Source organism: Bufo bufo, chromosome 7 (genome assembly GCF_905171765.1).
Source record: "Bufo bufo chromosome 7, aBufBuf1.1, whole genome shotgun sequence".
Lineage (NCBI taxonomy): Eukaryota > Metazoa > Chordata > Amphibia > Anura > Bufonidae > Bufo > Bufo bufo.
This window is the reverse complement of record NC_053395.1, coordinates 143689484-143714524: the sequence shown is the minus strand read 5'-3', so window position 1 is coordinate 143714524 and position 25041 is coordinate 143689484. Positions and strand designations below refer to the sequence as shown.

Below are 25041 nucleotides of genomic sequence, written 5' to 3'. Positions count from 1 at the left end.
ATTTCAAATGCCTGAATCAATCCTCTGTATGTAGAGGGTGTATCTCACAGGGCCTGAACCAGTGTAGGCCTGAATTAAAGATTTCTTTGCACAAAATGGCTGTATTTCAAATGGCTGTATTTCAAATGCCTGAATCAAACCTCTGTATGTAGAGGGTGTATCTCACACGGTCTGAACCAGTGTAGGCCTGAATTAAATATTTCTTTGCCCAACAAGGCTGTATTTCAAATGCCTGAATCAAACCCCTGTATGTAGAGGGTGTATCTCACAGGGCCTGAACCAGTGTAGGCCTAAATTAAATATTTATTTGCACAAAATGGCTGTATTTCAGATGGCTGTATTTCAAATGCCTGAATCAAACCCCTGTATGTAGAGGGTGTATCTCACAGGGCCTGAACCAGTGTAGGCCTAAATTAAATATTTATTTGCACAAAATGGCTGTATTTTAAATGGCTGTATTTCAAATGCCTGAATCAAACCCCTGTATGTAGAGGGTGTATCTCACAGGGCCTGAACCAGTGTAGGCCTAAATTAAATATTTCTTTGCACAAAATGGCTGTATTTCAAATGGCTGTATTTCAAATCCCTGAATCAAAGGGTAGAGGGTGTATCTCACACGGCCTGAACCAGTGTAGGCCTGAATTCAATATTGGTGCACCAAATGGTGGTATTTAAAATCTCTGAATGTAAGCCATATGTATTAAAGGGATTCTGTCACCAAGTTTTGGGCTATAGAGATGCGGACATGCAAGGCTAGATCACCGCTAGCATGTCCGCAATTTACCTGTCCTATAGGGCTGTGTGCTTTTATTTTCTTTAAAAAAAGATTTTAGAGATATGTAAATTAGTCTTGTAGGTGCCCAAGGGGCTATATGAACCTTCCTGATGCCCAGCCACGCCCACCTGTGAAAGAGCCCAGCACCGCCTGTGTCCTCCGAATCTCCTCCTTTCATCAACGATAGATTGCCGCGCATGCGCAGTTCTTTCCCTGAGGCTGATGCCAGCACAGGGAAGGAACACTATACCGGCACTGCACATGCGCGAGCTCGCGCATCGCGAGATAACGGCAATTTATCGTTGATGAAAGGAGGAGATTCGGAGGACACAGGCGGTGCTGGGATCCTTCACAGGCGGGCGTGGCTGGGCATCAGGAAGGTTCGTATAGCCCCTTGGGCACCTACAAGACTAATTTACATATCTCTAAAATCTTTTTTTAAAGAAAATAAAAGCACACAGCCCTATAGGACAGGCATATTGCGGACATGCTAGCGGCGATCTAGCCGTGCATGGCCGCATCTCTATAGCCCAAAACTTGGTGACAGAATCCCTTTCAGGGTGTATCTCACAATGACATCTGCATCAAAGGCTGCCAACTAAATTTTTTGTGCCCAAACGAGTGTTTGTTAAACAACTGAATTTGACAGCGGTATATAAGCCTGTAATTTCACACGTGCTATGCTGCAAGGCCGGAAAATAGTGTTTTTTGTTAAAGTGTGTTTGTTTTTAAAACCCCAGAAAATAATGGGTGTATTTCTAGCTTAAATTGCACACTGACTAATCCAGATGTTGTAGATTGCCAAAAAAGTGTTTTTTTGGTAACAGAATATGAAAGCTGTATATATTAAACTTGAATTTAACACTTGCAGATCAGGAAAATACTGTTTTTTGAAGAAAAAAATTGTGTGTTTTTCAAACCCCAGAAAATGATGGGTGTATTTCTAGCTTACATTGCACACTGACTAATCAAGATGTTGTAGTTTGCCCAAAAAATTGTGATTTGCAATGTCCCAAAAGCTCAGATGCAGTGCTGGTGCACTGAGCTTGCATAAAATGGCCGCCGCTGCTGCCCACCTAACTAAGAGAATTATAAGTTTTGTTTTTTTGGTCAATGGGCTCAGGGCAGAGTAAAACGATTGTGCCCTGCACCCACACAACTATTTCTCTGTAGATCGCTGATTAGATTCTCTCCTATTCTCTCCCTGAAATCACAAGTCCAGCAGCATCCTCTCCCTACACTTGTAACAGCAGAGTGACGTGCAGCGCTACGTGACTCAAGCTTATATAGAGCCTGGGTCACATGCTGCTCTGGCCAATCACAGCCATGCCATTAGTAGGCATGGCTGTGATGGCTTCTAAGGTCAGACAGTTAACCGCTTGTTGATTGGCTGCTCTGCAGCCTTTCAAAAAGCGCCAAGAAAGCGCCGAACACCGAACCCGAACCCAAACTTTTACTGAATTGTTCGAGTTCGGGTCCGGGGTCCAAAAATCCTAAAGTTTGGTACGAACCCGAACTTTACAGTTCGGGTTCGCTCAACCCTAGAGATGGGCAACTGATACTGAGTGGAATGACCCAGCCCTCCGTACTCAATTCTGTCAAGGGTTATCCGAGAACTTGAAGGACACATTGGCATTTCACGAATATCCAGAGTCATTGGAGGCAGCCATGTCTCTGGCTGTACGTATTGATAGACGCCTGAGGGAGAGATCTAAGGTTCCTCTCGCTCGGGACGCACTATCATATGGGGAGGCAGCCTCTTTCAACATTTTGGGTAGGGAGGCACTTGAGCTCATGCCTGATGATGAGCCAATGCAGTTGGGGGAAGTCACTCCTGGACCTGGTAATAAAAATGTTAGGGTAAAGAAAAGACAGCTTTTTCTGTGGTAAAGGGGACATTTTGTTAAAAGGAAAGAAAAAAAAAGGAAAAAAAAAGGAAAAAAAAAACGAATGTGTTTAGTCCTCTTCTCATTCTTGTCATTTACCGGTAGTACCTGATTTCTGCTGCCTGCCAAGGTGGCGCTAGACTCCAAAATTGTGGGAATTGAAGTATTTATGGACAGTGCCTGAACCAGTGTAGGCCTGAATTAAAGATTTCTTTGCACAAAATGGCTGTATTTCAAATGGCTGTATTTCAAATGCCTGAATCAAACCTCTGTATGTAGAGGGTGTATCTCACACGGTCTGAACCAGTGTAGGCCTGAATTAAATATTTCTTTGCCCAACAAGGCTGTATTTCAAATGCCTGAATCAAACCCCTGTATGTAGAGGGTGTATCTCACAGGGCCTGAACCAGTGTAGGCCTAAATTAAATATTTATTTGCACAAAATGGCTGTATTTCAGATGGCTGTATTTCAAATGCCTGAATCAAACCCCTGTATGTAGAGGGTGTATCTCACAGGGCCTGAACCAGTGTAGGCCTAAATTAAATATTTATTTGCACAAAATGGCTGTATTTTAAATGGCTGTATTTCAAATGCCTGAATCAAACCCCTGTATGTAGAGGGTGTATCTCACAGGGCCTGAACCAGTGTAGGCCTAAATTAAATATTTCTTTGCACAAAATGGCTGTATTTCAAATGGCTGTATTTCAAATCCCTGAATCAAAGGGTAGAGGGTGTATCTCACACGGCCTGAACCAGTGTAGGCCTGAATTCAATATTGGTGCACCAAATGGTGGTATTTAAAATCTCTGAATGTAAGCCATATGTATTAAAGGGATTCTGTCACCAAGTTTTGGGCTATAGAGATGCGGACATGCAAGGCTAGATCACCGCTAGCATGTCCGCAATTTACCTGTCCTATAGGGCTGTGTGCTTTTATTTTCTTTAAAAAAAGATTTTAGAGATATGTAAATTAGTCTTGTAGGTGCCCAAGGGGCTATATGAACCTTCCTGATGCCCAGCCACGCCCACCTGTGAAAGAGCCCAGCACCGCCTGTGTCCTCCGAATCTCCTCCTTTCATCAACGATAGATTGCCGCGCATGCGCAGTTCTTTCCCTGAGGCTGATGCCAGCACAGGGAAGGAACACTATACCGGCACTGCACATGCGCGAGCTCGCGCATCGCGAGATAACGGCAATTTATCGTTGATGAAAGGAGGAGATTCGGAGGACACAGGCGGTGCTGGGATCCTTCACAGGCGGGCGTGGCTGGGCATCAGGAAGGTTCGTATAGCCCCTTGGGCACCTACAAGACTAATTTACATATCTCTAAAATCTTTTTTTAAAGAAAATAAAAGCACACAGCCCTATAGGACAGGCATATTGCGGACATGCTAGCGGCGATCTAGCCGTGCATGGCCGCATCTCTATAGCCCAAAACTTGGTGACAGAATCCCTTTCAGGGTGTATCTCACAATGACATCTGCATCAAAGGCTGCCAACTAAATTTTTTGTGCCCAAACGAGTGTTTGTTAAACAACTGAATTTGACAGCGGTATATAAGCCTGTAATTTCACACGTGCTATGCTGCAAGGCCGGAAAATAGTGTTTTTTGTTAAAGTGTGTTTGTTTTTAAAACCCCAGAAAATAATGGGTGTATTTCTAGCTTAAATTGCACACTGACTAATCCAGATGTTGTAGATTGCCAAAAAAGTGTTTTTTTGGTAACAGAATATGAAAGCTGTATATATTAAACTTGAATTTAACACTTGCAGATCAGGAAAATACTGTTTTTTGAAGAAAAAAATTGTGTGTTTTTCAAACCCCAGAAAATGATGGGTGTATTTCTAGCTTACATTGCACACTGACTAATCAAGATGTTGTAGTTTGCCCAAAAAATTGTGATTTGCAATGTCCCAAAAGCTCAGATGCAGTGCTGGTGCACTGAGCTTGCATAAAATGGCCGCCGCTGCTGCCCACCTAACTAAGAGAATTATAAGTTTTGTTTTTTTGGTCAATGGGCTCAGGGCAGAGTAAAACGATTGTGCCCTGCACCCACACAACTATTTCTCTGTAGATCGCTGATTAGATTCTCTCCTATTCTCTCCCTGAAATCACAAGTCCAGCAGCATCCTCTCCCTACACTTGTAACAGCAGAGTGACGTGCAGCGCTACGTGACTCAAGCTTATATAGAGCCTGGGTCACATGCTGCTCTGGCCAATCACAGCCATGCCATTAGTAGGCATGGCTGTGATGGCTTCTAAGGTCAGACAGTTAACCGCTTGTTGATTGGCTGCTCTGCAGCCTTTCAAAAAGCGCCAAGAAAGCGCCGAACACCGAACCCGAACCCAAACTTTTACTGAATTGTTCGAGTTCGGGTCCGGGGTCCAAAAATCCTAAAGTTTGGTACGAACCCGAACTTTACAGTTCGGGTTCGCTCAACCCTAGAGATGGGCAACTGATACTGAGTGGAATGACCCAGCCCTCCGTACTCAATTCTGTCAAGGGTTATCCGAGAACTTGAAGGACACATTGGCATTTCACGAATATCCAGAGTCATTGGAGGCAGCCATGTCTCTGGCTGTACGTATTGATAGACGCCTGAGGGAGAGATCTAAGGTTCCTCTCGCTCGGGACGCACTATCATATGGGGAGGCAGCCTCTTTCAACATTTTGGGTAGGGAGGCACTTGAGCTCATGCCTGATGATGAGCCAATGCAGTTGGGGGAAGTCACTCCTGGACCTGGTAATAAAAATGTTAGGGTAAAGAAAAGACAGCTTTTTCTGTGGTAAAGGGGACATTTTGTTAAAAGGAAAGAAAAAAAAAGGAAAAAAAAAGGAAAAAAAAAACGAATGTGTTTAGTCCTCTTCTCATTCTTGTCATTTACCGGTAGTACCTGATTTCTGCTGCCTGCCAAGGTGGCGCTAGACTCCAAAATTGTGGGAATTGAAGTATTTATGGACAGTGGGGCAGGGGTTAACCTAGTGAATAGCCAATTCATCCATATGCATGGTTTGACAACAAGCGCATTAGACAAAAATATTTTGATGTTTGCGATTGATTCCGCTTCACTCTCACAAAAGTATTTGTCACAAATGGTGCAGGACATTCGCCTAAAGGTGGGAGATTCTCATCAAGAATACATTTCATGTTTTGTGCTGGAGAGTCTGTCTGCTCCTCTGGTGCTAGGTTTGCCGTGGTTATCCAAACATAACCCTACCATCGATTGGCAAACGAGACAGATTCTTGATTGGAGTGATTTTTGCATAGACAACTTAACATGTCACTTTTTGTTGTAACCACTAAAATAGTACCTTCTTTTATTTTGGATTTTTCTGATGTATTCTTTGAAAGTGGAGGCCAGGAGTTACCTCCACATCGGGAGTATGATTGCCCCGTCAACTCTATTCCCGGAGCTAGATTGCCCAAGTCTCGATTGTATAATCTTTCTGAACCCGAAAGAGTAGCCATGCGAGAATATATCACCGAGAGCTTAGCTAAGGTGATAATTAGACCATCCAAATCACCAGGCTGCAGGGTTCTTCTTTGTAAAAAAAAAAAAAAAAAAACAGAACCCTTAGGCCATGTTTGGACGAATGAAAGACGGCCTTCAGGGGAAGGTCATTTGGAGAATTTGGTCATGCCTTTTGGGTTGACCAATGCTCCTGCTTTTTTTCAACATTTTATCAATGACATCTTTCATCATCTGGTGGGCAGGTTTGTGGTGGTGTATCTGGATGATATTTTAATTTATTCCCCCGACATGGAGAAGCATCAGGATCACGTGAGACAGGTCTTACAGATCCTAAGGGAGAATAAATTGTATGCTAAGATGGAGAAGTGTGTATTTGTGTCATGGTCTTACCTGCTTGCTGCTCTCCTTCGTTTGACATGTGCTGGCGGCCATCTTGGTTTCTGGGTTTCTTGTAGCCTTCTACCCTGCGGCTCCTCCTTCCCCTGGGAGGAGCTGGATGCCTAGCTCATATATATAGGAGGTCTGTGGCTTCAGTTCCTTGCTTGGTCCTCTTGTGTTCACATGCTTCTAAGACTGCTGCTGCTTCTGGTTCCTGATCCTGGCTTCGTCTGACTACCCTGCTGGTTCCTGATCCTGGCTTCGTCTGACTACCCTGCTGGTTCCTGATCCTGGCTTCGTCTGACTACCCTGCTGGTTCCTGATCCTGGCTTCGTCTGACTACCCTTCTGGTTCCTGACCTCTGGCTTCGCAAAGACTCTGCTCGGTTTCACCATCCGTTTGGACTTTTGCTTTACAGCTTTATTTTCAATAAAGCCTTCTTATTTTCACTTATCTCTTGTTGTACGTCTGGTTCATGGTTCCGTGACATTAGGACCAAGCCATGAATTCTGACGGTACAGGGCCATCCTCGCTACCCACGCTGGTTGCCAGACTTGATCAGCAGGATCACCTGTTGGGTCGGTTCGCTGTGGCGTTGCAAACCCTGCTTGAACGCACGGCTCATTTCGCTCCCGTTGCCGATGGGTCGGTTGTCGCTCCTGGGCTCGCTCCTACTGCCGCTCCGGTTGTTGCGCCAGAGTCTACCCCGACACCTGTTGTTGCGCCTGCGGTGTTTCGGGGTATGACCGGTTCTGCCCCTCTTCCACAGCGCTTTGGGGGAGAGCCAACTCAGTGCCGAGGTTTCCTTAACCAGGTGGGCATTTATTTCGAGTTGCTGCCACATGCCTTTCCTACTGAGAGATCAAAGGTGGGCTTCTTGATCTCGCTGCTCTCGGACAAGGCCTTGGCCTGGGCCAGCCCTTTATGGGAGAACAACAATCCGGTGGTTGCCGAGTTTTCCGGTTTTGTTGCTTCTCTTCGGAAGGTATTCGATGTGCCGGCTCGTGCTGCCTCTGCTGCCAGGGTACGCCGGAGACGCGAGGACCGATGCATGTACTGTGGTCTCGGTGGGCATTTTCGGTTGGCATGTCCGAACCGTCCGGGAAACGCTCGTACCCTGAGATCCTGTCGGGGGCAGATCTTGGGTGGAGTCTCCTCGTCCCCGGTTTCCCGTGTTGACAAACCACTGATCACTGTTGTCCTCTCCTGGGTCGGGGGCTCGGTGACGACCCAGGCGTGGGTGGACTCTGGTGCTGGTGGTTTGTTCATTGATAGTGTGTTCGCTGCCGCCAATTCCATTCCTCTGCAGGCTCGAGGTTCCCCACTGGCTCTTGAGGCGATAGACGGCAGACCCCTTCTGCCGCCACACGTGACTCATGAGACCCTTCCAGTGGGGATAGCCATTGGTGCCGTTCACAGAGAGTCGGTCTGCCTCCAGGTTATTTAGTCTCCACACTACTCGGTGGTCTTGGGGTACCCCTGGCTCCAGAAGCATAATCCGACTTTCGATTGGAGATCGGTCGAGATCCTCTCGTGGTCACCGCAGTGTGGGGCTAGTTGCATCCATGGGTCTGTCAAGTTGCTGTGTACTTCCTCGGACTCTCTGTTGCCTCCTGAATACGAGGAGTACCGGGATGTATTCGATAAGGTGCGCGCGGTTGCCCTACCTCCGCACCGCCCATACGATTGTGCCATAGAGTTACAATCTGGTGCCGTTCCTCCTCGTGGCAAAGTCTATCCACTGTCGGTAGCGGAGAATGAGGCCATGGAGGAGTACGTGAGGGAGGCGCTTTCACGCGGACACATTCGCAAATCTTCGTCCCCGGCAGGGGCTGGATTTTTCTTTGTGAAAAAGAAGGGCGGTGAGTTGAGGCCTTGCATCGATTACAGGGGTCTCAATCGCATCACGATCAAGAACGCTTACCCGATACCCTTGATTTCCGAGCTGTTCGATCGCCTTAAAGGGGCCACGGTCTTTACCAAACTCGACCTGAGGGCGGCATATAACCTGGTAAGGATCAAGGCGGGCGATGAGTGGAAGACCGCGTTTAACACCAGGACCGGTCATTACGAATCCTTGGTTATGCCCTTTGGGTTGTGCAATGCGCCCGCAGTCTTTCAGGAATTCATCAACGATGTTTTCCGTGACCTGTTGCAGCAGTGTGTGGTAGTCTATTTGGATGACATCTTGGTATATTCTGAATCCATGGAGGCCCACATTCTGGATGTCAGACGAGTGTTGCAACGGTTACGAGAGAACAAGCTGTTCGGTAAGCTTGAGAAATGCGAATTTCACCGATCCCAGGTAACCTTCTTAGGTTACATCATTTCCGCTGAGGGGTTCTCCATGGATCCTGAGAAGGTTTCGGCTGTCTTACAGTGGCCCCAGCCCAGTGGTCTTCGTTCCCTGCAGCGCTTTTTGGGCTTCGCCAATTATTATCGGAAGTTCATCAGGGACTTTTCCATGCTGGCCAAGCCTCTCACGGATCTGACCAGGAAGGGCAGTAATTCCCAGGTCTGGCCGCTCGAGGCCATCCGAGCTTTTGAGGCCCTAAAGTCCGCCTTTGTGTCGGCTCCGATTCTGTCGCATCCCAACCCTGGGTTGCCCTTTGTCCTCGAGGTGGACGCGTCTGAGACGGGAGTAGGCGCCCTTCTGTCTCAGCGTAGAACACCAGAGGGTCCTCTGCTTCCTTGTGGGTTTTACTCCCGGAAACTGTCTTCCGCGGAGTGCAACTATCAGATTGGTGACAGGGAGTTATTGGCCATCGTGCAGGCCCTTAAAGAATGGAGGCACTTGCTCGAGGGTTCGGTGGTTCCGGTTCTCATCCTGACGGACCACAAGAATCTGACCTACCTTTCTGAGGCCAAGAGATTGACACCACGTCAGGCCAGATGGGCTCTGTTCTTGTCACGTTTTAATTACGTGGTCTCCTACCTACCCGGTTCCAAGAACATCAGGGCGGATGCCTTATCACGGCAGTACTCCGAGCTGTCCAGGGAGGAGTCGATTCCGACTTCGATCATACCTCCGAATCAGATCCTGGCCGCCATTCGCACCAGCCTGACCTCTCCCCTGGGTGAGCAGATTTTGGCGGCTCAATCTGGTGCTCCCTCTGGGAGACCCAACGGCAGATGTTTTGTGCCTGAGGAGTTGCGCACTCGGTTGTTGCGAACCTACCATAACTCCAAGACCGCGGGGCATCCTGGAAAGAATCAGCTGTCCTGGGCTGTTTCACGTCTGTTCTGGTGGCCTTCCCTACGTTCTGACATCGCCGCATATGTAGCGGCATGCTCCGTTTGTGCCCAGAGTAAGTCCCCTCGGCACCTTCCGTTGGGCCTTCTGCAACCCATAGCCACCGGGGAGCGCCCATGGTCACACCTGGGGATGGATTTCATTGTGGACCTCCCTGCATCCCGAGGCCATACGGTCATTCTCATGATTGTGGATCGGTTTTCCAAAATGTGCCACTGTGTTCCTCTCAAGAAGTTACCCTCTGCACAAGAGTTGGCCACGATTTTTGCCAGGGAGGTCTTCCGGTTGCACGGTTTGCCGAAGGAGATTGTGTCGGATCGGGGGAGTCAGTTTGTGTCCAGGTTCTGGCGCGCCTTTTGCTCCCAGTTGGGGATTCATCTCTCCTTCTCCTCGGCCTACCACCCTCAGTCCAATGGGGCCGCAGAACGATCCAATCAGGCCTTGGAGCAATTCCTTCGTTGCTATGTCTCCGATCACCAAGACAATTGGGTTGACCTCCTGCCTTAGGCTGAGTTTGCCAGGAACACGGCGGTGAACTCTTCCTCTGGGACGTCTCCCTTCATGGCCAATTATGGGTTCCAACCTGCCGTGTTACCGGAGGTATTCTCTCCCCAGGATATTCCGGCTGTGGAGGATCACCTTTCCGTCCTACGTGCTTCTTGGGTACAGATCCAGAAGTCCCTTGAGGTCTCTGCGCAGCGCCAGAGACTCCAGGCTGATCGCAGACGAGCGCCTGCTCCTTCCTACCAGGTCGGAGACCGTGTATGGTTGTCCACCCGCAACCTCAACCTTCGAGTGCCCACTCCCAAGCTGGCGCCTCGCTTTGTTGGTCCCTTCCGAGTGCTTCGCAGGGTAAACCCGGTAGCCTATGCCCTTGCGCTTCCTCCTGGCATGCGGATCTCCAACGTGTTTCATGTCTCCCTGTTGAAGCCACTGGTGTGTAATCGTTTCACTTCCTCGGTTCCTCGGCCTCGTCCGGTCCAAGTGGGCAATCGTGAGGAATATGAGGTGAGCAATATCCTTGACTCACGCCTGGTCCGCGGTCGGTTGCAGTTTTTGGTCCATTGGCGTGGTTATGGTCCAGAGGAGCGTTCCTGGGTTCCCTCCGCAGATGTCCATGCTCCTGCCTTGCTCCGAGCCTTCCACGCACGCTTCCCTCAGAAACCGTTTTGTGCTCCGCGGAGGAGGGGCCCTTGAGGGGGAGGTACTGTCATGGTCTTACCTGCTTGCTGCTCTCCTTCGTTTGACATGTGCTGGCGGCCATCTTGGTTTCTGGGTTTCTTGTAGCCTTCCACCCTGCGGCTCCTCCTTCCCCTGGGAGGAGCTGGATGCCTAGCTCATATATATAGGAGGTCTGTGGCTTCAGTTCCTTGCTTGGTCCTCTTGTGTTCACATGCTTCTAAGACTGCTGCTGCTTCTGGTTCCTGATCCTGGCTTCGTCTGACTACCCTGCTGGTTCCTGATCCTGGCTTCGTCTGACTACCCTGCTGGTTCCTGATCCTGGCTTCGTCTGACTACCCTGCTGGTTCCTGATCCTGGCTTCGTCTGACTACCCTTCTGGTTCCTGATCCTGGCTTCGTCTGACTACCCTTCTGGTTCCTGACCTCTGGCTTCGCAAAGACTCTGCTCGGTTTCACCATCCGTTTGGACTTTTGCTTTACAGCTTTATTTTCAATAAAGCCTTCTTATTTTCACTTATCTCTTGTTGTACGTCTGGTTCATGGTTCCGTGACAATTTGCGGTTACGGAAGTGCAATTCCTAGGTTACCTACTCTCATCTTCGGGTTTTCGTATGGATCCGGAAAAAGTCCGTGCTGTGTTGGACTGGGATCAACCCGAAAATCTTAAAGCGCTCTTTCGATTTTTGGGGTTCACCAACTACTACCGTAAATTTATCTTGAATTACTCGACTGTTGTTAAACCATTAACAGATATGACTAAGAAAGGTGCGGATTTCTCAGTCTGGTCTGATGAGGCATTACATGCCTTTTCAGCTGTGAAGGAGTGTTTTGCTTCTGCTCCTATACTGGTGCAACCTGATGTGTCACAGCCATTCATTGTGGAAGTTGACGCATCCGAGGTAGGGGTAGAAGCAGTCTTGTCGTAGGGTCCTTCTCCTAGCAAATGGCGCCCATGTGCTTTTTTCTCAAAAAAAAACTCTCTACTGCTGAAAGAAATTACGATGTAGGTAATAGAAAGTTGCTGGCCATTAAGTTGGCTTTTGAGGAATGGCGTCATTGGTTGGAAGGAGCTATTCATCCCATTACGGTAATTATTGATCACAAAAATCTGGCTTATCTGGAGTCGGCTAAACGTCTGAACCCAAGGCAGGCCAGATGGTCGTTGTTTTTCACCAGATTTAATTTCATTGTCATCTATCGCCCTGGGGTTAAGAACATCAAAGCAGATGCTTTGTCGCGTATCTTTCTCGGGTCACACAGCTATAAATATTGGATCTTGGTTGGAAGAGCATGAACAATAGTTGGCCCCCTAATCCCCTAATTCCCAAGACTTGAATCCATTTGAGCATCTGTGGGACCACCTTGATCGTGCTTGCTCTATGGATCCTTCCCCACGCACCCTCCAGCAGCTGTGGATGCACTGCAGTCAGCATGACTCCAGCTACCTGTGACAACTAAAGATGAGCAAATTTCTGAAAAGTTAGATTCGGCTGATTCGCCAAATAAAAAAAAAAATATTCGCTTTGTGACAAATAACTTTGTCACGAAGCGCATTTTTAAGTAAGTAGCAGGTGCAATGACAGGGAGCAGCAATAGCACCGCCCCCCGTCATTGTACCCCTCAGATGCCGCGTTTATACATGCGGCATCTGAGTGTAAAAACAGTGTGAAATTAATTTAATCAAACTTACCAACTTCATTTGCTCGCGACAGGCCGGCCGCTGCCATCTTGCTTGAAGATCTGAAATGAAATCTCGCACGGAGCAAGATTACGTCATCACGCAAACAAGGGATTTTTCGGCCGAGATCTTCAAGATGGAGGCTGGCGGCCTGTCGCAAGCAAAGGGAGGAGCTAAGTATGATTTTTTTACACTATTTCAGGTTAAATCGATTCGCTGACACGAAGCACTAGGAAATTCAGCTTTGAGGCAGACCAAATTTATCCTGAAATTCAGATCGAATTCCACTTCGTGGGATTCGATTCGCTCATCTCTAGTGACAACCTACGAGGACCTTACTAAGTCACTCCCAGCCGGTCTAGATGCTGACCGTGCTGCACATGGCAGTTAGGGCTCAATCACACAAACGTTGTGCTTAATGGTCCGAATTTAACGAATCCGTTGTTCCGTATTTTGTTTCCATATATACTCCGTTTCCATTCCGTTTTCTGAAAAAACATGTCCGTATTGTTTCCGTGTGTCATCCATTTTTTGCGGATCGTAAACGGAAGCAGGAACTAGTCACAACTTTGGACTCTTCCCCTTTTTCACACGCCCTATATAAGTTGGTCATGTGATTATCCAGACTCCATTTTATTCAGCTTTTTGCAGCATTGAGAGCTTTGTTAGAAGTCAGGGCCGGCATTGGTTTCTGACTTTGGCTATCTGTTGTATCATGGCTGATGACTTAGAGGAAGAGTTCCTCCTGTGCTGGCTGCTTTCTCGGCACAATGTACAGCAGCCAACTATGCTGACCAACGAACCGAGGAGGAGGAGGCAGTGGGTTCACCCAATTGTCTCTCAGTGGAGCAGGAAGAGCCACTTCCACACGCTGTACATGGATTTGCGACAGCATCCTGATAAATTTCATGGGTTTTGTCGTATGTCTGTGCGCAGTTTTGACATTTTGTTAGAATATCTGCACCCTGGCCTCACCTACCAGGACACAAATATGAGGCGCTGCATTTCTCCAGAGGAACGGCTCATCGTTACGCTGAGGTATGTATTTTTATTACTATGTTTTTCTAAATAATCTGTTCATATAAATTTTCATATTAATTGTCTAACACTAGCTTAGTTATGTGTAAATATCTGGGGTCATTCATAGAACTGTTGTAAAGTAGAACTGGCTTAGTTGCCCTTAGCAAACATTCATATCAAACCTTTAAGTTATCAAAGCTCCTTTAGATAAAGAAATAGGTAATCTGATTATTTGCTATGGGCGACTAAGCCAGTTCTACTTTATAACAGAATGATTAGTGACCCCAGTAGTGCCTGGTTAATATTTTTTACTAATGTTTATATTTTTGTCAACAGGTTTCTGGCGTCTGGGAATTCATTTGCATCTCTGCATTTTAATGTTCCTGCTAGGAGTCTCATCAATTTCTCAGATTGTTCGTCAAACATGTGAAGTGATTTGCCAGCGACTCCGGGAAGCGGTGATGCCCGAGCGCAAAGCAGAGGATTGGATCAGAATTGCTGAGGGCTTTCATCTTGATGCGCAGTTTCCAAACTGCATTGGGGCACTGGATGATATTTGTGTTAAGAAGCTGCCTCACTCTGGGTCCCGGTACTACAATTATAAGCAATACTTTTCCATTGTGCTGTTGGCTTTATCTGACACTACATATAAGTTTATAATTGTGGATATCGGGCACTATGGAAGCACTGCAGATGCGAGCATTTTCAGTTCTTCCAGATTGAATGAGAGACTTCAAGCCAACCAACTTGCCCTCCCAGATCCCAGATTGCTGCCAGGTTCTGCAGGTCCACCAGCCCTGAGGGTGCATTACCGTGGCAGATGGACGCAGTTCTTGGCAGACAATGATGTTATCTGGACTCTGGCCATTGTAGCTTTTTGTTATTTTGGAGTCAGTTTATTTTATATTTTTTGGTAGATGGTGTAGGGTCTCGCAAAACAAAGAGGAGCCTTGACGTTGGCTTGCGGGCTGGGGTGTATTGTAGTCAAAACGCTTAGACCAAATTTAACGATTATTTTTGTACATTTAAAATGTACATGAGTATGTTACCAACCAAAGTTTGTAATTTTTGACTACATAAACCTTCTAATACCTCTTTAAAGCCAAGAAAATTTGGCTTTTGAATTTATGTAATGAAATGTTTATATGTGTGTAATGTAAAATGTTAAAATTAATTTTCCTATTAACTGCCCTTGTCTTCTCTTAGGTTTTACAGGATGAGACGTTACGATGGTGTAGACACTTACTGGCTGGGATGTTCCTATAATGATGAAGATGTCACCTATATATTTATGTTTGAATAAAGATTTTACACTATATGCAATAACTGTTAAAATTAATGTGATTCAAAATAAAATATCAGTATGTGTTTGCATTTACACATGTTTGCATTGACTTTTCATTAATGTCAAATATCAAGATGATTACAATATTTAATGAAGAGGTCAACACAAGATTTGATTTTATAAATAATATTTACTAAAAATAAAATATTATTTGGACTTAACATTCAGCCATAAAATAAATGTAAAAAATAAATAACAAATACATCAAAAATTAAAAAGCTCACGGGTGAATGGTACATGTGCATGGGCTGGATCTATACCCACATCACCAGGTGGATGGTACTGTGGTGGGAATTCTGTTTGTTCCAGGTATTGCGGGCGCCAAGCAGTTTGCCTGTCCTGTGAATACAGGGGCTGTGACAAACTACTTGGGCGGGTCTGAGTTGGGGTCATACTTGGTCCTGGTTGAGGCTCTAAAGACCTCGCATACACCCTCTGCCTCATGCTGTCCACAAAACGCATGAGCTCCAGGGTATCCGGCTTGGAGTCCATGATTTTGGCCACAGAAGTCATCATATTAAGAAATATGCAGGTTTTTTCTTAGGGCCAGTCTTGGATAAGGGAAGCTAGGCCACGCATCATCCACTCCTCCTTCCCTTTCTTCCTTCTCTCGCTCAAATAGTCGAGCACCTGACTATCAATCATAACTGCCAATAATACTGTATGTTTTACAAAATGCCCCTATGAGGTTGCCGAAGACAATTTAATGGGGGATTTTATTTGGAAAGGTGCCATTCCTAGGTTAAAGAGAGAAGTGCTTCAGCTCCCAGTAAGAGAGGGTGGATTAGCAGTTCCTAATTGTTTTTTTTATTTTTTTTATTTAATAACACAATATAGTCAGATAAAGGGAAGTTTAAATGGTTTAGTGGGAAGGGAGGAAATAATGAAAATGGGGTGGAAGAGGGGAAATGAATCACTTAGAGGTTTTGGAGTCAGGAACACTGGGGAAAAATATCACAGAAAATAGAATATTGAACTCAATGGGATATAAATGGGTGGAAGTTAAAAAAATATTAGAGATTAAAGGTTATTTGTAGTATACATCTATTTGGAAAAATACCAACTTAAAGGAATTGCAAATGATTAGGTCTTATATAGACTGGGATAAAAGGGGGATGAAATACCTAGGTCAAGTATTTGAGGAAGATAAACTGAAGGATTTTGGCACCTTGGGAAGGGAGTTTGGGATCCCCCAAAAGGATATTTATAAATATCTTCAGCTCAAAAATGCTATGAGGACAGCGGCGAACTCAGATAAATATAGAAAGGAACAATCAGATAAAATAGATAAATTTACTAATGGAGGAAAAAAAAGAGGAATAACGGCAAAAAGATATGGGATTTTGATGGAAGAAAAAAAAAAACGGATTACAATACTTGCCAGAGAAAAATGGGAAAAAGAGCTTCAGTCTTTTACGGAAGAAAAATGGAATGATGCTCTTAGAAGTTATACTGTGGTGTCAGAAAAGGCCTCACACAAGATCTCTCAGTTCTTTATAGTTCATAGGTTACATCGATCTCCTTGGGCGTTAAAGAGAATGGAGGTGAGAACTTCTGATAAGTGCTCAAAATGTAGGGGAGAGAAGGCGGATCTTATACACTGTTTTTGGAGATGCCCTAAACTTTTTAGGTATTGGAAAGAAATCGTAGAGATTGTATTAGTATTTCTAGGTGTTAAAGTTTCTGAAGACCCAGTAGTTTGCATATCAGGGGCTACAGAACATCTTAATATAAATAAAGAGATACGATTGCTTTTAGGCAAAGTATTATTTCAAGCTAGACTTTTTATACTTCGGAAATGGGTAAATGAAGATCCCCCTACAGTGGGACAGTGGGACAGTGGCAACAAGCAGTTGCTAATTTGATTAGATTGGAACGGGTCTCAGAGATATAGTGAGAGAGCAGAAAAAATTGATAAAATATGGAAAAAATGGTTGAACTAGGGCCGGATGTTTGTATAATTTTTTTATTAAATAAATATATATATATATATATATATATATAAAAAACAAAACGTTAAATCAGCAGCACTCTACTGGATGCCGGGTGCAACTCCACAATTGCTCCTGAACGGGAGCAGTTCAAATAGAATTTGCAAAAAGATGGGCAGCACTCCGGTCTTGTGAAGAAATTCAGTGATGTTTATTCACACTTAATCGCAATGCAGCATTTCAGCCCTCTCAATGGAGCCTTTGTCAAGCTAATGAACACAGTGCTCTCAACATACACTGCTCAAAAAAATAAAGGGAACACTTAAACAACACAATGTAACTCCAAGTCAATCACACTTCTGTGAAATCAAACTGTCCACTTAGGAAGCAACACTGAGTGACAATCAATTTCACATGCTGTTGTGAAAATGGGATAGACAACAGGTGGAAATTATAGGCAATTAGCAAGACACCCCCAATAAAGAAGTGGTTCTGCAGGTGGTGATCACAGACGACTTCTCAGTTCCTATGCTTCCTGGCTGATGTTTTGGTCATTTTTGAATGCTGGCGGTGCTTTCACTCTAGTGGTAGCATGAGACGGAGTCTACAACCCACACAAGTGGCTCAGGTAGTGCAGCTTATCCAGGATGGCACATCAATGCGAGCTGTGGCAAGAAGGTTTGCTGTGTCTGTCAGAGTAGTGTCCAGAGCATGGAGGCGCTACCAGGAGACAGGCCAGTACATCAGGAGACGTGGAGGAGGCCGTAGGAGGGCAACATCCCAGCAGCAGGACCGCTACCTCCGCCTTTGTGCAAGGAGGAACAGGAGGAGCACTGCCAGAGCCCTGCAAAATGACCTCCAGCAGGCCACAAATGTGCATGTGTCTGCTCAAACGGTCAGAAACAGACTCCATGAGGGTGATATGAGGACCCGACGTCCACAGGTGGGGGTTGTGCTTACAGCCCAACACCGTGCAGGACGTTTGGCATTTGCCAGAGAACACCAAGATTGGCAAATTCGCCACTGGCGCCCTGTGCTCTTCACAGATGAAAGCAGGTTCACACTGAGCACATGTGACAGACGTGACAGAGTCTGGAGACGCCGTGGAGAACGTTCTGCTGCCTGCAACATCCTCCAGCATGACCGGTTTGGCATTGGGTCAGTAATGGTGTGGGGTGGCATTTCTTTGGTGGGCCACACAGCCCTCCATGTGCTCGCCAGAGGTAGCCTGACTGCCATTAGGTACCGAGATGAGATCCTCAGACCCCTTGTGAGACCATATGCTGGTGCGGTTGGCCCTGGGTTCCTCCTAATGCAAGACAATGCTAGGCCTTATGTGGCTGAAGTGTGTCAGCAGTTCCTGCAAGACGAACGCATTGATGCTATGGACTGGCCCGCCCGTTCCCCAGACCTGAATCCAATTGAGCACATCTGGGACATCATGTCTCGCTCTATCCACCAACGTCACATTGCACCACAGACTATCCAGGAGTTGGCAGATGCTTTAGTCCAGGTCTGGGAGGAGATCCCTCAGGAGACCGTCTGCCACCTCATCAGGAGCATGCACAGGCATTGTAGGGAGGTCATACAGGCAAGTGGAGGCCACACACACTACTGAGCCTCATTTTGACTTGTTTTAAGGACATTACATCAAAGTTGGATCAGCCTGTAGTGTGTTTTTCCACTTTAATTTTGAGTGTGACTCCAAATCCAGACCTCCATGGGTTGAAAAATTTGATTTCCATTTTTAATTTGTGTGTGATTTTGTTGTCAGCACATTCAACTATGTAAAGAACATAGTATTTCAGAAGAATATTTAATTAATTCAGATCTAGGATGTGTTATTTTTGTGTTCCCTTTATTTTTTTGAGCAGTGTATTTATATGGGTGAATCCAATTGAGGTAACATAATTACTCATTAAAATATATCTTACAAATATCAGTGTAAAACATGATTATACAATTCATTACAGTGTATCCATATACATATACCATCACAGTGTAGACATAGTGCATATATCAATGTGAACACAACTTAAAATCACATGTCAGATCAGCATAATAACATAAATATTGCTGATTATTATACACAGTGCAGCTGTGCTAAAGTATATGTAAATTAAAGAATTAGAAAAGAAATTAAAAGAGGGACAAACCCACGTCATGAAAATCCATTAGCGATCTAATGTTGGAGTCCCCTGGCGTCTACTGCGCAGGCGCCAGTATATGCTGGTAAAGCGCGAGATCCTATCAAGTCCCGCGCATGCGCACAGGACACTCGATACTGGCGTTCATACGCAATGCGCCGGGACCTAGCAAGACTCACGAGAGCTCTCCATTTCTCGCGCATGCGCCCCGCGCGATCATAGTCAGCACAGTGGCACACACCAATGCGCATGTCTGCAGGAATGAAACCAGTATTGTTGTCACTATGTGACCATGGCAACCATATTTATATGTGATCGTGATCTTAAGGGTACAGTAACCACCAGGTAGCGGGTGATGTCTATGGAAAGATGTGCACACGTCGGTTAATCCAGTGCACAAATACCATTGTGACAGGAATCCCAGGGCTGGTCTTAACCAGGGATCCAGTCACTACACCCCTGCCTCCCGTGGTTATATATGGAGTCAGTGTGGAAGTAGATATATATCACTGGCCCATGCGTCCATCTCTGGGCGCATGTTCCTGTGTGGGACGAAGGACCATACACTTTCGTGTCACATGTCCCCCGCTCCAATATCCACCCCCACTGGCATCCTTCTGTCCCAGTGGGTAATTTGTCACGGAAAAATGGATTTCATTAATTATATTGGTTTCGAATCCCCAGCCGTAGATATAAATGGAGAGATCTACAAAAAAGTATACTATACACAAAACATATTTGTTATGATCGCTTGGAAATTTCATGTCGGGCGATGTCCTCTCAGTTAAGACAAATGTTTCCATCAAGATAATCTATGGGAGACAAAAGAGAAAGGGAGAAAAATGAATAAAGAGCACAATCTCAACTTATACACTCTCAGACTAATGTCACGCACCCCACTGGTGCCAGGTTATATCACTCTAAATTCAACATTGAGTCCATGTGGTTTCAAGGTTCGTAACTGGAAAATCCAATATAGTTCTCGCTGCTTCAGTGTCACCGACCTGTCGCCCCCTCGTCGTGGCATGGCGACCTGGTCGATGACCCTGAAACGCAGGTCCTTCTCAGTGTGTCCCGCTTCCGTGAAGTGTTTAGACACTGGAAGATCTAACCTCTTTTTCCTGATCGTATACCTGTGATGATTCAATCTTGTTTTAACGTCCCATGTGGTCTCCCCTATGTAGAGGAGACGACAGGGACACTCAAGTAGGTACACTACATAAGAAGAATCACAAGTTAAGTGATGTTTAATCATGTATTCCTCTCCAGTCTGTGGGTGTACAAAACTTGCTCCCCTTAACATAAGGCAATTCACGCATCCATGGCAAGGAAAACTTCCTTTCCTGGATGCTCCAAAGTAGGTGCTGAACGAGATCTTACTAGTGCCAATATCAGCCCGTACAAGTTGGTCTTTAATGTTACGTGTACGTCTGTAAGACATCATAGGAGGATTGGCAAACTCGGGGATGCTCTTGAAGTTACTGCCCAAAATGGGCCAATGTCCCTTCAGAATACCTCCGATCTTGTCACTCAGGGGTGAGAACCGCGTAACGAAGGGTATGCGTTTTTCATCCCTTACCTCATTTACGCATTTTTTCAAGAGAATTTCCCTAGATTGTTGCATAACCCTTACTTTGTGTTGTTCCACCAGTTTCTTCGGATATCCCCTATTGATGAATTTCTGACCCATTGCAGTGAGTCTAGCTGTGGCCTCCTCATCTCCTTGTACTATTCTCCTAACCCTAAGCAGCTGGCTGTAGGGTAATGTCCTGACCATGCTCCTAGGGTGACAACTATCATATTTGAGTAGTGTGTTTTTGTCTGTCTTTTTAATAAAGAGGTCAGTGTGTAAAAAGTCCCCCCGTCTACTTACTGTTACATCCAGGAATTCAATCTTAGTTTTAGAGCTAACTAATGTGAACTTGACCTCAGGGTCAATCTCATTGAGGAAATCTCCAAACTGGTGCAACTCCTCAATGGAGCCCGTCCATAGTAGGAAGATGTTGTCTATGTAACGCCACCACCCCAGAACCTGTCTGAAGTGGTGGCTAACATAGACGTACATCTCCTCTACATGAGCCATATAAATGTTGGCATAATTTGGCGCCACATTCGAGCCCATAGCGGTCCCACGCAATTGAACAAAGTACTCATCCTGAAACAAAAAATAGTTACAGGTGAGCACAATGTTCAAGAGCGTGATCAGGAATTCCCTACATTTTAAGGAATATGGTGAGTCAGCTAGACATTTTCTAACCGCACCCACCCCCCTATCATGTGAAATAGATGTGTACAAACTAACTACATCGAATGATGCTAAGATGACATGTGCCGGTAGTTGTATTTCACTAATTTCATTCAGGAAGTGTGTAGTGTCCCTTATGTATGATTTCGCTTTTGAGACATATGGCGACAGAATCCTGTCCAAAAAAATGGCAATCTGAGAGAACGGTGAACCAATGCCTGATACTATCGGGCGGCCTGGTGGAGAGACAAGTGACTTGTGGATTTTCGGTAACATATATATTACCGGGGTCCTCGGCCGGTCCACATAGAGAAAGGAATGTAACTTATCATCGATCACACCCTCCTCTCTAGCGGAATCCAGTGCCCCGCGGATCTTCTTCAAGAATTCAAACTTGGGGTCACCTGGAAGCCTACGATATACGTTTTCATCGTTCAATTGGCGATATACCTCATCCACATAGTCAGTTGTATTCATGACCACCACTGCTCCACCCTTGTCTGCCGGTTTAATGGTCAGACAAGGGTTAGCAGAGAGCTCCTTTAAGGCCATGGTTTCCTCTCCTCTCATATTCCTTTTTATGCACATTCCCTCCTCTCCTGATGTTTTTAGTGCCTCTAAATCAATTCTGACTGCATTAATGAATGTGTCAAGGGCAACATGATTAATGACAGGGTAAAAATCACTTTTTAGATGTAGTTGTACATTATTGAGTGTAAGCTCTGAATCGCCTCCCGACCCAACCACTGAGACTTCAGTGGACTGTTTGTCAAACCAAATTTTTAACTTAATGGCTCTAAAGAAACGGTGCAGGTCAAGCTCTAATTGGAACCAATCAATGCTCTTAACCGGGCAGAAGGAAAGTCCTTTTTCCAAGACAGACAGTTGTATAGGAGTTAACACAACAGACGATATATTTACCACAGTTGTCTCTTCCGCATGGTTCTTTGCGGTTTCATCAAGCCTCCCTTTGCGCCACCTATGTTGCCTCCTTCCCCCTCGTCTGGTCCGGTGGGATCTGGGCCCAGACCTAAAAAAGGAACAGTGGTGGTGGGGGTATTAGAACTGGATGCTGCACCAGCACTCCGGGGATCGTCCATCTCTGGGGCTGTGAAATTGTCCCTTTGATTAAAGGATCCCATTTTCTTGCTTCGGGGGGAGGGTCGTTCTATCCTCTTAGGGCCTTTTTTAACAGTCCTCTGTCCTCCCTGCCAGCTGTATACAAAACCGGTAGTATAATCCTCCATATCCCTTTGCCACTTCTTCCTCTTAGTAGATTGTAGATCTTGCTTTAATATATATATTTCTCTCTCTCTCTCTCTCTCTCTCAAGGGTGGGGTAAAATGTTATTATATTCTTGATTTATATTTTTGATTTGTGTAATATGGATCTTTGGATTTTTCTGATTTTCTACATGTTTCTTATATAATTGCAATAAAAAAGATTTAAAAAAATAAAAATAAAATCAGAACTCCAGTATCTGAGCGAGATAAAGGATTGGCCCTAGCCCCCCTTTTCCGCTGACGCAGCCTGGGCTGTGGATCAGGACTTGAAGCCGCTGCTCCTCCAGCTTCCGCAGCAGAAGATTCCTCCTGCCGTGGTTGATTAGTGGGCAGCTCCTGCGTGCTGAAGTCCTCCTCACTAGCCACAGGACATGGGGAATGGGGTCCGACAGCAGCTTGCTCCTCCTCAAGCGAGCTGCTGGACTGTTGGACTTTCTCCTCCAGATTGTCAACGGTGCTGAGATTTAAAGAAACAGAGGATTTGCAAATAAATTATATTTTAGAAGCATCACACATTATCTGTAAAAAAAAAAAAAAACTGTGGATATAAGATATCACACCACATAAAAATAAATAAATAAGGTACATCTTTCAGAAAATATAGTAATATTTATTGATATCTAATACTAGTATGGCACAGTAGTTTTTGCAAACTCATACATTACAGGGGCATAACCTTCATTAACTTTTGAAGCATGTACATGAGATTTTATATATCTAAACATAATATTATAGGACTGGCGAAATTACATATATGCTCCAACATAGCGCAATAATGTGTACAGTGTAGAAGACAAAACATATACTTGATACATATTAGGCATTTTTGTTAGTTAACTGTAAAAACAAGTTCTGAGGAGAAGGTACATCTTTGCAATGAGTTAAAATCCTCCGGGGTGTCCCCCATCATAGTTGTGGCACTAAACACACACTTCCCCTGCTTCCCCTATATCTACGCATCTGCTTAAAATATAGACACAAATAAATTGAAATGAAACCAATCTTAAGCATGGGTGGTCTTACCTAAGTCACTACGTTTTTTGGAATTTGCCTTCTCCCATTGGACCGGCAGCATGTGTCGCGCAATCTCCTCCCATGCCCGCACCTTGGCTACCCGATCATGGTAGCCCTCATTGCAGGTGTCCCAGATTTGGGGTCTTTCTTGGATCTCTGAAATTAGCCTTTCCACATCCATCATGCAATATCTGGTCTGCAGCACATCTAGGCCTCAGGGACTTTCCGGCACATGTGCTCAGCCAATATTAGTAAATACTAAGCACATGGGCTTAAAATGTAGAAAAAATGGTTCTGCAAAAATGGATGACATACTGATGCATTCCGTATGCATTCTGTTTTTTTGCGGAACCATTTACTTGAATGGAGCCAAGGAGCGTGATTTGAGGACAATAATAGGACAGGTTCTATTTTTGCTTCGGAACGGAAATACGGAAACCGAATGCAGACGGAATACCTTCCGTTTTTTTACAGACCCATTGAAGTGAATGGGTCCGCATACGGACCGCAAAGGGAAACCGCAATAACGGAACGGAAACGGAAATAAAATACGTTCGTGTGCATGAGCTCTTACTCTGGATATTACCTGGTGGTCATAATAATGTGATGCAAATGTGTATTTAACTTGGACAACCCCTTTAATTAAAGACAACAGTGATGTGAAATGAACCTACCCAACTCTCCCAAGTGCCTTCAGGATTTTTTCTGACAATAGGTTCAAGTCGTTGACGAAGTTTCTCACAAGCATTCTGTGCAGAAAGGCAATTAAATAATTCAAATCAGTCCAAATACTATTTTGTTTTTTCCTGGCGGGGCTATATGGTCGAATACCTAAAAATGGTATTTAAAGGTATATCACGATGGGTACATTCACTTTAGTGGGTCAAACGGAATTCAAAAGATTCATCTTTGGATTCTGATTGACCTGCTTTCCATTTTAAATTTTTTGTTTGCTGGCCAGAATGTTTTCCTGGCAAAAAGCGTGGAAACAAATGGAAAACAGGTCAAATGGAGTCTAAATATGAATTCTTTCAACACTTTTTTACCTACTAAACATATATCCACGATGGAACGCCCAGTAGGGGGATTTAATGCAGTATGCACCCAGACTAACATAACATGAGTTATAACATACCTTCACTGCCATCCCATTTACATCTGTTCCAACTGTTGCAGCTGTGTCAATGGTGTTGGGTACAGAGCCAATGCTTGTTTCACAAATGTGGATATCGGACATAGGTATGCCCAGCTCTCGACTGGCAATCTGTGGTGTAAATTAAGAAAACGTGAGGCTCTTGCACGCTTCATATAGTTTCAATTTTTATAGTTTTGTTACCAGACTGATTTTTAGGCATTCAATCTGGAGGGCCATGACAGGTATTTTTGTATAATACTACAGATTTTCATAACAAATGACATTGTAATATAAT

At 45.1% G+C, this 25041-nt stretch overlaps 1 protein-coding gene across 1 annotated transcript in view; it reads right to left on the bottom strand.

The window, feature by feature from the left end:
* The window catches only part of LOC121008794 (aldehyde oxidase-like), a 223558-nt gene that overhangs the window by 45395 nt on the left and 153122 nt on the right, over positions 1-25041 (bottom strand). The window contains exons 27-28 of the mRNA XM_040441488.1: positions 24747-24875; positions 24286-24360 (exon numbers count right to left, since the gene is read on the bottom strand). Coding sequence (XP_040297422.1) covers positions 24286-24360; positions 24747-24875 — 204 coding nt within the window. The remainder of the gene's footprint in view (positions 1-24285; positions 24361-24746; positions 24876-25041) is intronic.